The following is a 15818-nucleotide window of genomic DNA, read 5'->3' as shown; positions in this document are numbered from 1 at the left end:
AACAACTTAAGCATTACACAAAACATATATTAGATTAAATAAACCTCAAGTAGAAAATAAGCCATTCATTTTTTGTTGTTCACCAAATTCAACACTCATTGTCCTCCATACAAGAATTCCTAGCTTGGTTGGGCGAAACTAAAAAAAACGCTACCTGATGGATGGAGACAGAATTTCCGCCGAGTTTGGTCTCTTCCTCTCTGACTGTAGTTGCCCATCCCTGCCCTAACCCTTCCTCACAATGGAATGTCTCGTAGTCTACCTGAAGTTTGTTGGGTGAAAGTGTATACTTTTTTAAATGGTGATAAACATGATTGTTTTAATTCGTCTTTGACCTCTCCTCGACACTCCTCTCAACTTCCCATGCAGATTGATGTCTTCTGGTTCCATATTACCATCTGCTCAGTGTTTTACCCTACATCCATTCTAATAATGGGGCTACAGTATATTGTAATAAAAAGTACTTTAAACCAAATAATATTTCTGCTATTGTATGGCGATGGCACACAAAATAATATTATTCTAACAACGTCAGAGAAGTTTTCAGAGCAAAAGACAAAAACAACACAATCTCATCCAGTTGGATCAAACCAAATCAGGGTCAAAGCCTTTATTATTTCCACTCCAGACACATAGGTAAGTCCGTGATGGTCACTTCACTTCCGAGTTTGTTGTTTCTTGGTGGCCCTCTGTGATGAGGAGAGACTCAGTGGAGCCCTGGATGGTTGGGTGGCCCGGGTTTGGCTTCTTAGGGAGCCTGGGGCCACAGCCACTGTCTTTCAGCTGGTGCCAACGGTGGGTGGGGGTGTGGGGTTGGGTGCAGGAGTGGGGGCAGGGGGCGGGGCAGGGGCCGGGGAAGGGGCGGTGAAGCAGCCCCTTTTGTGCCACTGCATGTCACGCACGCGTCGGACGGACTGGATCTGAGGCGCCGTGGCTCCCCAGTCGTTCCAGTGCTTGTAGTCTCCAAGCTCAAAGACATACTGGCGACCCCTGTAGCCTGGGAACATGTAGCCCACCCACCTAGGGAGGATAGGGGAAAAGGAACATAAAGTCATAATCACATTTATGGAACACAAAAAAACACACTTGCATGATAGATAACCTTGCAGTAACCTAGCTGTAACCTAGCTGACCTCAATTATATGTGGAGGTGTTGAACTTACGTTCCATTCAGAGCCTTTACACTGGCCACACAGTCCTGGAAGCCATGGACCCACAGGCTGGGGATGTCGTCGTCCACAATCTCCATCTTCCTCCCTGCGTAACCTGGTTTGTCAAACAGGTGGAGCTTGTGATCTGCACTGTCCTGGAGAAACACAGATCAGAACAGGTTGTGGTTATGCTTTGTTTTCCACACTGCTATTTAGTTGGTGTTTAGTTTGAAAGATGGTAGCTACTGGAGATTGAACCAAACTTGCAAGCTTATTATACAAGATTATAAAAGTCCTTCAACATTACCATCCACCAGTAGGTAAAGGTCAGTTCCGGGAGACTTTAGCCTTCAACATTACCATCCACCAGTAGGTAACGGTCAGTTCCGGGAGACTTTAGCCTTCAACATTACCATCCACCAGTAGGTAAAGGTCAGTTCCGGGAGACTTTAGCCTTCAACATTACCATCCACCAGTAGGTAACGGTCAGTTCCGGGAGACTTTAGCCTTCAACATTACCATCCACCAGTAGGTAAAGGTCAGTTCCGGGAGACTTTAGCCTTCAACATTACCATCCACCAGTAGGTAAAGGTCAGTTCCGGGAGACTTTAGCCTTCAACATTACCATCCACCAGTAGGTAAAGGTCAGTTCCGGGAGACTTTAGCCTTCAACATTACCATCCACCAGTAGGTAAAGGTCAGTTCCGGGAGACTTTAGCCTTCAACATTACCATCCACCAGTAGGTAAAGGTCAGTTCCGGGAGACTTTAGGCCAAACTGGGAGAGTTGACAACCCTACTTAGAAATAAGTTGGCTATTTATAGACAGAATAATGTTTTGTTCTATACCCTTTAGCTTGACTAGTCTCAGATATCGCCAACCTTGGAGCAATATAAGCCTATAGGAAACAGGTCTGGGGAGGATGTTGTCTTTGTTGGCTTTTGCCTGACATTTCAAAAAATTCTAACTTTTTTTTAAATATTTTTTTTACAAACAACTCTCCCAATAAATCACACGTGTCAGTAGGCAGGGCTAAACATGTGCCTCTGCCTGGGGCCTCCAAATCACTAAATCCACCCGTGCCTCTGTCCCAACTGATGTCCAACTTGTACAGACATTTTAGCTGGAGCATTGATACATTTACATACATTTACATTTAAGTCATTTAGCAGACGCTCTTATCCAGAGCGACTTACAAATTGGTGCATTCACCTTATGACATCCAGTGGAACAGTCACTTTACAATAGTGCATCTAAATCTTAAAAGGGGGGGGGGTGAGAAGGATTACTTATCCTATCCTAGGTATTCCTTAAAGAGGTGGGGTTTCAGGTGTCTCCGGAAGGTGGTGATTGACTCCGCTGTCCTGGTGTCGTGAGGGTGTTTGTTCCACCATTGGGGGGCCAGAGCAGCGAACAGTTTTGACTGGGCTGAGCGGGAACTGTACTTCCTCAGTGGTAGGGAGGCGAGCAGGCCAGAGGTGGATGAACGCAGTGCCCTTGTTTGGGTGTAGGGCCTGATCAGAGCCTGGAGGTACTGAGGTGCCATTCCCCTCACAGCTCCGTAGGCAAGCACCATGGTCTTGTAGCGGATGCGAGCTTCAACTGGAAGCCAGTGGAGAGAGCGGAGGAGCGGGGTGACGTGAGAGAACTTGGGAAGGTTGAACACCAGACGGGCTGCGGCGTTCTGGATGAGTTGTAGGGGTTTAATGGCACAGGCAGGGAGCCCAGCCAACAGCGAGTTGCAGTAGTCCAGACGGGAGATGACAAGTGCCTGGATTAGGACCTGCGCCGCTTCCTGTGTGAGGCAGGGTCGTACTCTGCGGATGTTGTAGAGCATGAACCTACAGGAACGGGCCACCGCCTTGATGTTAGTTGAGAACGACAGGGTGTTGTCCAGGATCACGCCAAGGTTCTTAGCGCTCTGGGAGGAGGACACAGTGGAGTTGTCAACCGTGATGGCGAGATCATGGAACGGGCAGTCCTTCCCCGGGAGGAAGACCAGCTCCGTCTTGCCGAGGTTCAGCTTGAGGTGGGGATCCGTCATCCACACTGATATGTCTGCCAGACATGCAGAGATGCGATTCGCCACCTGGTAGGAGCGACCTTGCCAGACGCAAACCGTCTGTTTAGAGAGACTATATATAGCTTGACAGTCTTATCTTATGACAGCTGGATGCCTGTCCACTGTGGGTTGCTAAGGTCAGTAGGCTAACATCCTTATATACTGTATGTAGATTATGTGTAAATGATTTGGTCTATATTCTCTCTGTATGTTCTGTTTATTGTACAGCGTTTCACCAGGTCAAATTCCTGAAACATGTAAATACTTTGTGAATAAAGTTGATTCTGATTGTAATTATAATTCCAGGGACATACTGACCACTTGGAGTGGCCTGAAGGACAGCAGGTAGTTGTTAGTCTGGCTGTTGGTCCAGGTGCTCCAACGAGGATACTCGCCCTTCTCCAGGACAAACTGCTCCCCGCCAAATGCCTGGCACTCAAACGCTACCCAGCTGAGTACACAAACGTAATTGCACTTTACCAATTGTTTGTACATAAATGGTAGTTGTGAGATAATAAATGAAAGGTAATTGGTAAAAACTGTAATTGTGATCGAAATGTATATACTGTATGTATTTCAATAGGAATGTAATTAATTGTCTAGAGACTGAGGTTGAATTAAATAAGGGCAGTCAGTGGAGAGACAGGTAAACATTAAGTGGCTACGAATGAGGCATCATGGGTAATGTATGAAATCAAAATCATTGACACTTACGGTCCAGATTCCACAATGACAGATCCCACCTTCTCACATTCCTTCTCAATCACATCCTTACACTCTGCAGACAGCTCCACCTTCTTCCCACGGAAATTCTCGAACTCAAACAACACCACCTGGCAAGCCAGGGAGAGGCACAGGTCAGTGTAATAATACATAGTGTAAAATAAGATAAACAATCACATGTATTTTTACAACAATAACTTTTTTTTATTTTTACCCCTTTTTCATGGTATCCAATTGTTTTAGTAGCTACTATCTAACTCCCGTACGAGACAAAGGTTGAAAGTCGTGTGTCCTCGGATACACAACCCAACCAAGCCTCACTGCTTCTTAACACAGCACGCATCCCACCAATGTGTCAGAGGAAACACCGTGCACCTGGCAACCTTGGTTAGCGCGCACTGTGCCCGGCCCACCACAGGAGTCGCTGGTGCATCGGCCAACCCGGACGACGCTAGGCCAATTGTGCATCGCCCCACGGACCTCCCGGTCGCAGCAGGTTACGACAGAACCTGGGTGCGAACCCAGAGTCTCTGATGGCACAGCTGGCGTTGCAGTACAGCGCCCTTAACCACTGCGCCACCCGGGAGGCCCTACAACAACAATTTGAACATTAGCACAAACTGCAAAGTTGCACAGTTCTAATTTAACAATGTGCTGTATAGTGAGGTGTAATTGTTCTGTACTTGCTTATTTCATTGTAAATACATGGTATCAGTGACCCTTCATAAAAGTGGGACCCTGGGAACACTAGGACATAACAATATTTTTTAAAAGTCCAGTGACCTTGTAGCTCTCGGGTGAAGTTTCCCCAAAGTTGCAGTTCTAGGATTAGCTTCTGCCTAACACCCACCTTGCAAGTTCACCCTACACCCACCTTATAGGTGGCTCCTGCCCCTCCTTGGCTCTTCCCAGCTGCTAGCTGCTCCGGTGCACCCTGCTGCTCTGACATTTTACCTCTACATTCCAAAACATTCCCAAACACAGTCAGTCACTTAACACAATGGCAACAGGGACTATAACAGCTAACTCAGAGGTGGCCTGTGCCGTGGTCACTTTAGGTCTGGCCAATAAGATCAGCAAGCCTCTGGCATTGTCCAGTATCACATTTGGCATTCGAGTGCAATCAAATACTGTAGTTTTTGCGTGCACGAATACTCCAATAATGTATTGTCATTTTGGAGTTACTTTCATTGTAAATAACTATAGAATCTGTTTCTAAACACTTCAGGATTATCCATAATCATGGTAGCATCCACATTCATGTTGAAGCGTTAAGAAAGATATTCTATTCTAATTTCAATAAAAGTGACTCCAAAATGACACAATACATTATATACCATTAATTTCTATTGGGCACAAAATCATCTGAAACACAACCAAAACAAACAGAAAATGTATCCAACAAATGTTTATTCACATTTATTGCTTGCTATGAATATTGGACCAGATATTTCCCTTTTTACTACTTTATTACACATAAGTGAATTTGTCCCAATACTTTTGGTGGCCCTAAAATGGTGGAGACTATTCACAAAAAGTGCTGTAATTTCTAAACGGTTCACCCTATATAGATGAAAATGCCCTACAATTAAAGCTGACAGTTTGCAATTTAGCCTCATAGTCATTGTATAATTTATATTTCCAAAGTGCTGGAGTACAGAGCCAAACTCCCAAAATGTGTCAATGTCCCAATTATTTTGGAGCTCACTATATTACATATTCTTTTCCACTATCGCATTTGATACATTCACACATATTCAATTCCAGGTAAAACAACAGTGCACACAGGGTTATGGAGAGCAATAAATAGGGATAATTGAAAACAGCAAGAGTTGTTGGCAGCACAAGACGACAGACGGTCAGGAAAGAGAGAGATCTGTTTTTACCTGGATGGCTTGTGCTTCACTGCACCACGTATGAGGCACACTCTCTTCGTTTTTCCTTGTTCTTTCTTTTATTTGATTTATTTCTCTCTTTCTCACTCTGTATGAGGGCGTGTGAGTGTTGAGGCCTGGCGAGCAGGCACTAGGGGCCAGGGGGGGTATTTATGGTTTATAAATGGCACACTGCAGCAAAAAAAACAGGAATGGGGATGCTGTTGATGCAGCAAGTCTGTCGCTTGCATTGTGTCCATCACACTGCCCCTCAATAGGGCTGCCACCCGGGCCGACCACGCTCATGCTGCCACCCTGCCAGTGGCCCGATGGTGGGCACACACAGACAGCGAGCCAAGAGGATTGAGAGAGATCAACCCCACTCAGCACTATTAGCCACACCTAGCTGCCCATATGTCTGTCTGTCCAGCTTTCCATCCATCTGCGGGTCCACTACCCCGCCATCTCTCCCTCTCTTTCTCCTATCTATTGTTCTATTTACTCCCCTTCATCTTCTCCCACGTTCACTCTCCCGTAGTGCATTTCCATTACTTCTCTCCTTTCATCCTTTTCATCACCCTCTCTTATTTTCAGCCATTGCTTAATCCTTTAAGTTTCTTTCCTCCTCCTTGTTTGACCTCTTACCCCTTTTCTCTCCTTGCTTCTCTCTATTCACCTCTTTCTCTAATCTGTGTGTGACACTGTTTACCTACTCTTAACACCACCCTGTCCTATGCACTAGGTGGCAGTACATGGTTCAGTTCTATATTAGCAGGATCCAAGTCAAACATTGGTCTTTGCCATGCAAACAGCAATGCAAACAACATGCAAATCATCTTACACACCTCCCTTGATGCACTGGACATTTTTACAAGCTCACTTTCCAGGGGGAATCTGGAGAAGCCCTTCCTTGCAATAGAGTAATGATGGTGTCTATCACCTGGTGCATGCAACCAACATGCTCCTATCACACGCTTTGCACACAACCAATATAGACCGGTAGGTGTAGGTGTCAGAAACATTCTATGGTGCCACTCAAAATAATGCTTCTTACTGTATTTGGGCCAACCGTATTTGTATCTCTGAGTGTATTTTTGTGTGTTTTCTATTATTCCAGTGAATTTAATAAACATAGCATTAAAGAAACAAACGATTCCATAGAACATTTTTGAGAGAATTAACATCTTTGAGACAGGGTTAGTGATCCTTTGAGACAGGGTTAGTGATCCTTTGAGACAGGGTTAGGGATCCTTTGAGACAGGGTTAGTGATCCTTTGAGACGTGATTAGTGATCCTTTGAGATGGGATTAGTGATCCTTTGAGACAGGGTTAGTGATCCTTTGAGACAGGGTTAGTGATCCTTTGAGACGTGATTAGTGATCCTTTGAGATGGGATTAGTGATCCTTTGAGACAGGGTTAGTGATCCTTTGAGACGGGATTAGTGATCCTTTGAGACGGGGTTAGTGATCCTTTGAGATGGGGTTAGTGATCCTTTGAGATTGGGATAGTGATCCTTTGAGACAGGGTTAGTGATCCTTTGCGACGGGGATAGTGATCCTTTGCTAGGGCATAACATTCTGAGAACTATATGTTTCTTAGAGCTTGGTAAGAGCGTGGTTGTCCTATGGTTATTTTTGCATACAACCTTCCCACAACTTTGGTATTTCCTAAAAGTTCAAACATGGTTACATTTCATCAACATTTTATAAATGTTCTTGGAGCGTTCTCCAACTGGTTTCACATTGAGAATGTTCTCAAATAGTTCCGAGAACGTTAAGAAACAATGTTCTTCAGGGGAATTTCAGTACTTCAGCAAAACGTTTCATACAGGTTTCCTCATGGTTCTTTTTAAAGTCATGTTCTCAGAATGTTCAGAGAACGTTAAGAAACAACGTTTTTCTGTGGGAATTTCAGTACTTCAGCATAACGTTTTCTGCATGTTTCCTCATGATTCTATTTAAAGTCATGTTCTCAGAACATTAGGAATTATTTCCATAAAAACCTCAAGAAAACATAAGTAACCTTCAAAGAACTTTCTAACAATAAAACACTCTCTAGCCTCTGTCTTGTTAAGCATGTTCAGGTGTGTTGGCTGCACCTGATCCCACCTGTGTTGGCCACACCTGATCTTAAGGAGTGCTTGTTTCCATTGAAATGGGGTGTGTTTTTAATCGACTAAAATGAACAGCTTTGTTTCAGTTTTTTTTACACACACCCCATTTCAATGGAAACAAGCACTCATTAAGATCAGTAACCTTTACATTTAATTCAAAACATTTACAACATTTAGAGAACATTCTCAAAATTGAATTGAATTACCTTCAAATAACCTATAATTTCTGTTCTCAGAACGTTCATAAAACCTCCCAGGAAAACTTTCAGGAAACCATAGTAAAATGTTCTCAGAACCTCACTGCACCCTAAAAATGTACGTTCCCAGAACAGACAACCTTTTTACTTCCGTTTTCAGAATGTTTAAAAGCTTTTTGTTTTACCAGTCAAGAAACGGTTGGTTTCATTCCCAGAACCAATGGGAAACCAAAAACGTACATTCCCTCAACTTCCATGGAACCAAATGTGCTAGCTGGGTCTTTGAGGTTGGTGAGAGCATGGTTGTCCTATGGTTATTTTGCATACAACCTTCCCACAACTTTCTGGGAATGACGCAGGATAGTTGCTTAGCTGTGAAAAAATTTCAGCACATTTAAGGAACTTGACAAAAAAAAAACATTTTTCTTGCTATTTTATTACTTTAAGAGAATGTATCCTAAAATATCAAACATTGTTACATTTTATAGAATATTTTTTTTAAGGAACGTTCTCCAACTGGTTTGACATTTGGGAATGTTGTCAAATATTTAAGAAACAATGTTTCTACCGGTTTCTATTTAAAGCCATGTTCTCAAATTGTTCCTAGAATGTTAAGAAACTTTCCATAAAAATCAGAAACTTTCATAGAATTGTTTTAAGAATGTTATTTAAAAACATACATTCTGTTCTCAGCTTTAACAAAGCTCTCTTTATCCTCTATCTTGTTAAGTGTGTTCAGGTATGTTGGCCACGTCCACTAATTGGCCACACCTGATCTTAATGAGTGCTTGTTTCCATTTAAATGGGGTCTGTTTGAATAGACTAAAATGAACAGCTTTGGATGTGTAAAAAACATGTAATGCTAGCTCCATCCTGGTGGCGCAGTGGACTAACAGAAGATTATAGGTTTGAATCTCATTGATGGCTTGTCACAATAAGAAAAATATATGTTTTTGCTTGATTAATGCCTAATAAAATACATGTTCATGAGTCCCATCTATGCTTGGAGTAAATAAAAGTAAGCTGAACTGTTATTTTCAAAGCATGGGAATATTGTTAATAACGTTATTTTACTTTTTTTTTTAGCAGTCCCACAGAAAAATGCAGTAAAGTTCCTATACAAATCCCTCCCTCTGTCACTCAGAAACTTCTTCCAGTGTCTGCCTGCCAGCGTGTGTACGCTACCTCCCACTGAAGCATGTAGCCTACTAAAAGACAATTTATGCTTGATCCAAAAATGTGGTTGGAGGCTCGTATGGATGGTGTGACGCAATGCAGAGCTTCCGGAGACATGCAGAGGCCAAATCAAGCTCTGTACCACATCACTGTGCACCTCCCAAATGTTGTAACAATGTGGAGGGCTCTGTATAGCTCCCCATTAACATGATTGGTTGACGGTAGGTGGGGGCGTGAGGTCCTGTATAAACACAAACTCACTGCTTCCTTCACAACAGCTCTGCACTGTTCTGCGAAGTGCAAGAGGTATGAATGCCCTGACTTCTGCAGAGGCCGTATTTAAGTTTTGAAGTTCAAAGATATTCAAAGTTCCTCCATAGAAGCCGCTACTCCGTAGGTATAATTCTGTGGGCTTAATTCAGATAATGTATGTCATAACAAGATGCCCAGTGGTTCAAGACAAGCCTCCTCCACCCTCTTGTTATCTCCCCACCTGCAAAATTTCAGTCGCATCTCTCTGCCCTACACTCTTTCCATCACACATGTAAACAACTATAGCAAGCTGCTCTGTATGCACAGATTGGTGAAGTAATTTAATGTCGAGCTAAATGTAAAAAAAAAAAAGACAATTTCATACAGTAGGTTTAAAAAAGAACAGAAAATAATCATATTAACTGGTACTTTTTGGGGGTTTGAACCGGTTCAGAACTTTATTTTGCTGGTCAGAACAGTGGAACGGAACCAAAACAATTATAATTCCTGTTTGGATAGAGTAGAGATCATTTCAATTTATCTAGCAGATACTTTTATCAAGAGCAGCTCATCCGAGCAGCGAGTGAGTACATAACATAAGAGCAGAGAAACAGATGGGTTAGTTCAAAACAAGAGATTCATGGAGAAAGAAAGAGAGTTCATGGCTAGGTGGCAAAACATGTACAATTCAAGTAGTTTGTGAACATCGTGGTATTGTGGATATTTGTGTGCATGACCTAAACACACATGGTAATTATGTCAAGTGACTCTGGAATGCAAGTATGGATGGATGGAGAGATACAGTCTAGAAAATACAGTGGCCTGGGATAAGAGGCAAATGTTGCAAATTAACAGAAAATGGCATTTTGAGTCCACTCCTCGAATCATCTGTGTCTGTGTGTGTGTTTGTGTGTGTGTGTGTGTGTGTGTTGCAAATAAAGTATCTACATGCTCATAGTTCCTTTGTGAAATATTAAAGTGGAAAAAGGTGGTCACAACGCAGGGAAGTATCCAATGCATCTCCATTGTCTTGCATAGTTCATTCATTAAAAAAATGTGTTTTTGAAAAGGTACATGATTGGAGTCCAGCCCACAGCTGTGTTTGTCGGCAGCAACTGCAGTAGCAGTTGAATGATCTCCTTGTCAATGGTATCTCCTAGAGATAAACATAAATACAATATTATTTACATGACACAGATAGGGGGCATATTTTAATGTGATATTTCTCTCCAAAATCAAAGTGTGTCTGACATTGTCAATTTGCAAACTTAAAGATGTAGTCTGCGATCTTAAGCACAACAAATTTGCAACATATTTTACGAATTGGATTCTTAACATATCATACATATTGCAAAGTTTTTTTTAGCAGGACAACATATCATACAACATAGATGATGTAGTACACAACTGGGTGACATTTTTTTATTTATTTCACCTTTATTTAACCAGGTAGGTTAGTTGAGAACAAGTTCTCATTTGCAACTGCGACCTGGCACATGGTACACCAAAGTGAGCAGCACTTTCAAAACTAATGACTGAAATTACACAAAAGTTCTGGAGCATCACTTTAACAAACGTTAAGCTTTCTTTAGAGTTAACTATCACTTTAAGGTGTGGATAGAAGGGGAATGTGATCAGATATGGACTTTGATTTGTAATATTTGGTGTAAAATTGGATCCATCCCCTCACCCTGCTCTGCCCAGTTAGGCCTCACTGTTGTATTGACTTGAGCGCTTCTTAGACTTGAGTTCCTGCAGCCATGAAGGAGACTTGTCCCCCCTGAGGGCCACACAAACAAAGATCAAACGGTTTGCCTAACTATTGTAGCTAATAGCGAACTAATGTCGCCAGCTAGCTATGTCATCTGCATTGCTTGTTGTTATATCATATTGTTCTTTTTTTCTTATTCACATTTTGTTGCTTCATGTTGAATAACATTTTAAAAATACAAAATAACTTGTGGTTTTATGCTAGTAAGATAAGAGCAGCATGTTGGGAGCAAACTTACCCTGCACCTTTGTTCCCTACAGGGGGAAGCACTCGTGACATCCCGGGGAGGAAGGAGGAATGTCTTGGAGAGCGGGAGAGCTGAGAGGGGGAAGGGGAAAGTCTGTCTGTCTGACGGTCTGTGTTTACTCCTTCACCTCCACCGGCTCCACCACCTCCTCCTCCACCACCACCTCCTCGCTTCTTCAGTTGGGCCTAGGAGAGACAGTGATACATTTAAGATATGAACAAGTCATATTTCAGCCTTAGGTTACATCCCAAATTGCACCCTATTCCCTATATCCCTCAAATTCTAATCTTTACCTCGAAGCCAGTTCCATTCTTTTTTTATTCTTCCCTTCTAATCAGGGACTGATTTAGACATGGGACACCAGGTGGCTGTAATTCATTATAAGGTAGAACAGAAAACCAGCACTATTTCAGACCTCCAGTGTAGGATTTGAATATCCCTTCCCTATATAGTGCACTACTTTTTATACCAAAGCCCTGTGGGCCCTACACAGGGAAAAGGGTGGCATTTGGGAAGCACACAGTGTTTCAGGTTGTAAAATAGGGGTGCTGAGAGCATGTACCTTGAGGGCAGATGGGTCCATTCCAGAGAAGAGGGCTATTCTCTGGGGCTGGGAAGGTTGTGAACAAACCTCCCTCCCTCTAGGCTGCTCCTCACCAGACGCACAATCCCCCCGTATCAGAGAGTCTAGCTTATCTGCAAAAGGGGCAAAACAGATGGTTGGCCTTGTGTGAATGACCTTACATGAGGGATGGTTGTAATAATCCTTAACCCCTACCTTCTAGCCACTTGTGTGTATCTGAAAATATGAGATTGGTGTATGAAATATATATTGGAACTTCCACCTAGGCTATTAGAAAGCAAGGTGTAGCTATTACCATTTTTCCTAGAACTATACGATCCCTTCAGGTCTACAGTGCATGGGGAAGGTCAGTTCTACGGTTTGATTTGGAATTGTCTACTAACCTGAGGAGTCATAGAACCTCCAGTCGTGGACCGGGTCTTCCTCAAGCATTATTGTGGTAGAGCTCTGACGGAAAGCTCGAGTGGGGCGGGTTCGTCGACTCTTCCTCAGCTCTGCCCTCGCACGCAGAACACTGGTGTCCAATAGAGGGGCGGAGATCTGTATGCACACACAAAGGAACAAGCAAAATCAAGTATGGTATTGCCTGTAAATGCTTGCATGCATAATGGAAAGTACCAGATAAGCCTTGACTTACATCAGGAAAGGGTAATGGGTCCTCATTTTCTTCTAGTGGAGACGTACTGTCAGGCTCATCTGGTGTGAAGACAGGCGAGATCTGGTCCTCTGTTTCTTCTAGTGGAGACGTACTGTCAGGCTCATCTGGTGTGATGACAGGCGAGATCTGGTCCTCTGTCTCTTCTAGTGGATATGTACTGTCAGGCTCATCTGGTGTGATGACAGGCGAGATCTGGTCCTCTGTTTCTTCTAGTGGAGACGTACTGTTAGGCTCAACTGGTGTGATGACAGGTGAGATCTGGTCCTCTGTTGTCTGCCGACTGAGGATGTGGGAAATTCAAAAGAGATCACAACATCATTCAACTCCAAAAACTCAACGGATACAGGTTTGTGGGCAAAATATCTGAACTTAGTCTGTAAAAAAAATGAATAAAAAGGTGACATACATAGACAAGTAAAAGTAATTTCAAAGTATTTGGGTACTTGGGAACCGGTACTGCATTAATTAATGTGGGTATACCAAACCATGGAGATGTGCCTGTTTATATACTTGTCATGACGTGGTCCTCTTTGGGTACAGCGAGTACCATCCCCCTCTCTCTCTCTCTCTCTCTCTCTCTCTCTCTCTCTCTCTCTCTCAGCACCTCTCTCTTCCCCCTACACCCAGGCTCTGTTATTGCAGGTCATAAATTCCTAGAGGAGTCTCTCTCCTCATGGCCATGCAGTATAGCAAGTGAGTTTCACAGGAGAACAAAGGAACCACTTCCACATCACAGAACTTGAGAACTAAGGTCTGCTAAATGACTTAAATGTAATGTAACTAAACAATGTCCATGTTTTGGAAAATGTGTACATGGTCGGGGGAGAATCCAGCTACGAATCCTGCTACGACCGGTCCATTTCGTTTAATGTTTGTGAATCTCATGAGAGACAATACAGTCACATTACCATAACTCTGTTTATACAAGAGTCTCAGTTGTGAGGCTTGCATCTAAACATTTAAAACTAGGAAATTATGTAATGTGATTTTAAACTGTTTAATGAAGGAAACTCCAATTCCCTTTGGAGTTTAACTAAGGCCCGCCCCATGAGCACAGACATTGATCTGGCATCATGGGACAGCAACTCTCCTACGGTTCTGGATATAACCCCCACCTTGGGAATTTCCCAGCAGACCAGTACCTCGATCACAGAGGGAGCTAAGGCTTGAGTAGAATGAGTGAGCATTCATGTGCAAAGGATTAGCATTTCAATTAATATAATTATCAAGTGTGTAGTGACTCATTTGCGTAATTCCCACATTTCTCAGTCTACACCCACTTCCCTTTTGTCCACCAAGCCGTAATATCGGTTTAGCCCACTAGGGCATATCCCATATCATTTCCTTGTAAACATATCTACTTTGTTGTTTGTTAATGCATTTCTGTGATTATTTAGTTAGTTAATAAATACATGATTGAGACAATTGATGTATGGATGATTCATAGTGAAGACTGGGTTCGTGCAGATTACCAACAATTTATGACGTTTGGATGGAGTAATTAATTAATTAGAATACTAATTGATCAGATATTAAAAAACCTGAAAAGTTCTATTAGGAAAATGATAACTTTGTAATCTGAATATTTTCCTTGGTGCCCCGACTTCCTAGTTATTACTTCCTAGAATTGATTTGATAAAATAACAGTCTTCATTTTAATGATGCCAAAGACACGACATATTGAACAAAAATATAAACGCAACATGTAAAATGTCGGTCCCAGGTTTATGAGTTGAAATAACAGATTTTGTGCACAAATTAGTTACATCCCTGTTAGTGAGCATTTCTCCTTTGCCAAAATAATCCATCCACTTGACAGGTGTGGGATATCAAGAAGTTGATTAAACAGCATGATCATTTCACAGATGCACCTTGTGCTGGGGACAATAAAGGGCCACTCTAAAATGTGCAGTTTTGTCACATAACACAATGCCACAGACATCTCAAGATTTGAAGGAGCGTCTGAGACCAGCCTCCCAGACAGCTGATGAAACAGAGGAGTATTTCTGTCTGTAATAAAGCCCTTTTGTGGGGAAAAACTCAGTCTGATTGGCTGCGCCTCTGCCCAGTCATGTGAAATCCATAGATTAGGGCCTAATGAAACTCAGTAAAACCATTGAAATTGTTACATGATGCTTTATATTTTTGTTCGGTATACACTACCCTGTGATGTGTTTAATCAACCAGCAGAGGTCAGAAGAAGCCAAACTACTTTCCCCTGTCCTATCCTGTCTCTTCACATCACAGCAGACAAAGAACAGGAGGCAAGGTAAGGAAACTACTTAAGATGATTAAGATACACCCGTATCCTATCTTTTCACATCAGAGCAGGTAAAGGAGAGATGAGACCAGGAGAGGGAGCTACTTAAGACTATTGAGCTGCACCCTACTATATTTATCAGTGGTATAGGACTCATGTATGGTTCCCCTGTTTTGCAGTGCACCCACCAGTCATCCTCAGACAGTCTCGTGTCACAGCCCCCGTACTGCTTGTCTGGCTCTCCACCAATCAGAGACTCTGTGTCACGTCCCTCTCCTGCCCCCACATAACACGTCAACTGAACCTGATGGGGGGGAGAGAAAACAGAGAGGGACCATTATATCAAAAATGTAGGTAAGTTTCATGGAGAGGGAAACTTTGCATGGAGTAGAACAAATACCGATACTCAGCTGACACTTTTGCCCAGAGGGCCGATATAATGCTAATGTAAGGAGCATTCCATGAATGCTGACCTATGTATGATACCTGTATGATGTACACTGAATGTACAAAACTCTTTCAATGATATAGACTGACAGACAATTGAGATATGGATAGTGTATGTGTGCCATTCCGAGGGTGAATGGGCAAGACAAAATATTTAAGTGCCTTTGAACAGGGTATGGTAGTAGGTGCAAGGCGCACCGGTTTGAGTGTGTCAAGAACTGCAACACTGCTGTGTGTATAAAGAATGGTCCACCACCCAAAGGACATCCAGCCAACTTGACACAACTGTGGGAAGCATTGGAG

General features: G+C 42.7%; 2 protein-coding genes across 4 annotated transcripts in view; both read right to left on the bottom strand.

The window, feature by feature from the left end:
* Positions 1–575: 575 nt before the first annotated feature.
* On the bottom strand, positions 576–6179 carry LOC118400440 (beta-crystallin B3-like). Its single transcript, XM_035797317.2, has 6 exons — positions 5823–6179; positions 4811–4892; positions 3928–4046; positions 3532–3664; positions 1164–1306; positions 576–1020 (listed from the first exon to the last, which is right to left on the bottom strand). The coding sequence occupies exons 2-6, from the start codon at positions 4883–4885 to the stop codon at positions 780–782; spliced, it is 711 nt and encodes a 236-aa protein (XP_035653210.2). The 5' UTR covers positions 4886–4892; positions 5823–6179; the 3' UTR covers positions 576–779.
* A 3796-nt stretch (positions 6180–9975) lies between these two features.
* LOC118400438 (uncharacterized protein KIAA1671-like) overlaps positions 9976–15818 on the bottom strand; it is a 30782-nt gene continuing 24939 nt past the window's right edge. For all 3 annotated transcript variants that reach the window (XM_035797315.2, XM_052473679.1, XM_035797316.2), the window contains 7 exons: positions 15257–15372; positions 12788–13088; positions 12534–12690; positions 12130–12263; positions 11559–11752; positions 11240–11329; positions 9976–10705 (listed from right to left, as the gene is read on the bottom strand). In XM_035797315.2, the coding sequence (XP_035653208.2) occupies positions 11254–11329; positions 11559–11752; positions 12130–12263; positions 12534–12690; positions 12788–13088; positions 15257–15372 (978 nt within the window). In that variant the 3' untranslated portion in view covers positions 9976–10705; positions 11240–11253. The remainder of the gene's footprint in view (positions 10706–11239; positions 11330–11558; positions 11753–12129; positions 12264–12533; positions 12691–12787; positions 13089–15256; positions 15373–15818) is intronic.

Source organism: Oncorhynchus keta, chromosome 21 (assembly GCF_023373465.1).
Source record: "Oncorhynchus keta strain PuntledgeMale-10-30-2019 chromosome 21, Oket_V2, whole genome shotgun sequence".
NCBI lineage: Eukaryota > Metazoa > Chordata > Actinopteri > Salmoniformes > Salmonidae > Oncorhynchus > Oncorhynchus keta.
Note: the sequence above shows the minus strand (reverse complement) of the source record. Positions and strands in the feature narration are given on the sequence as shown.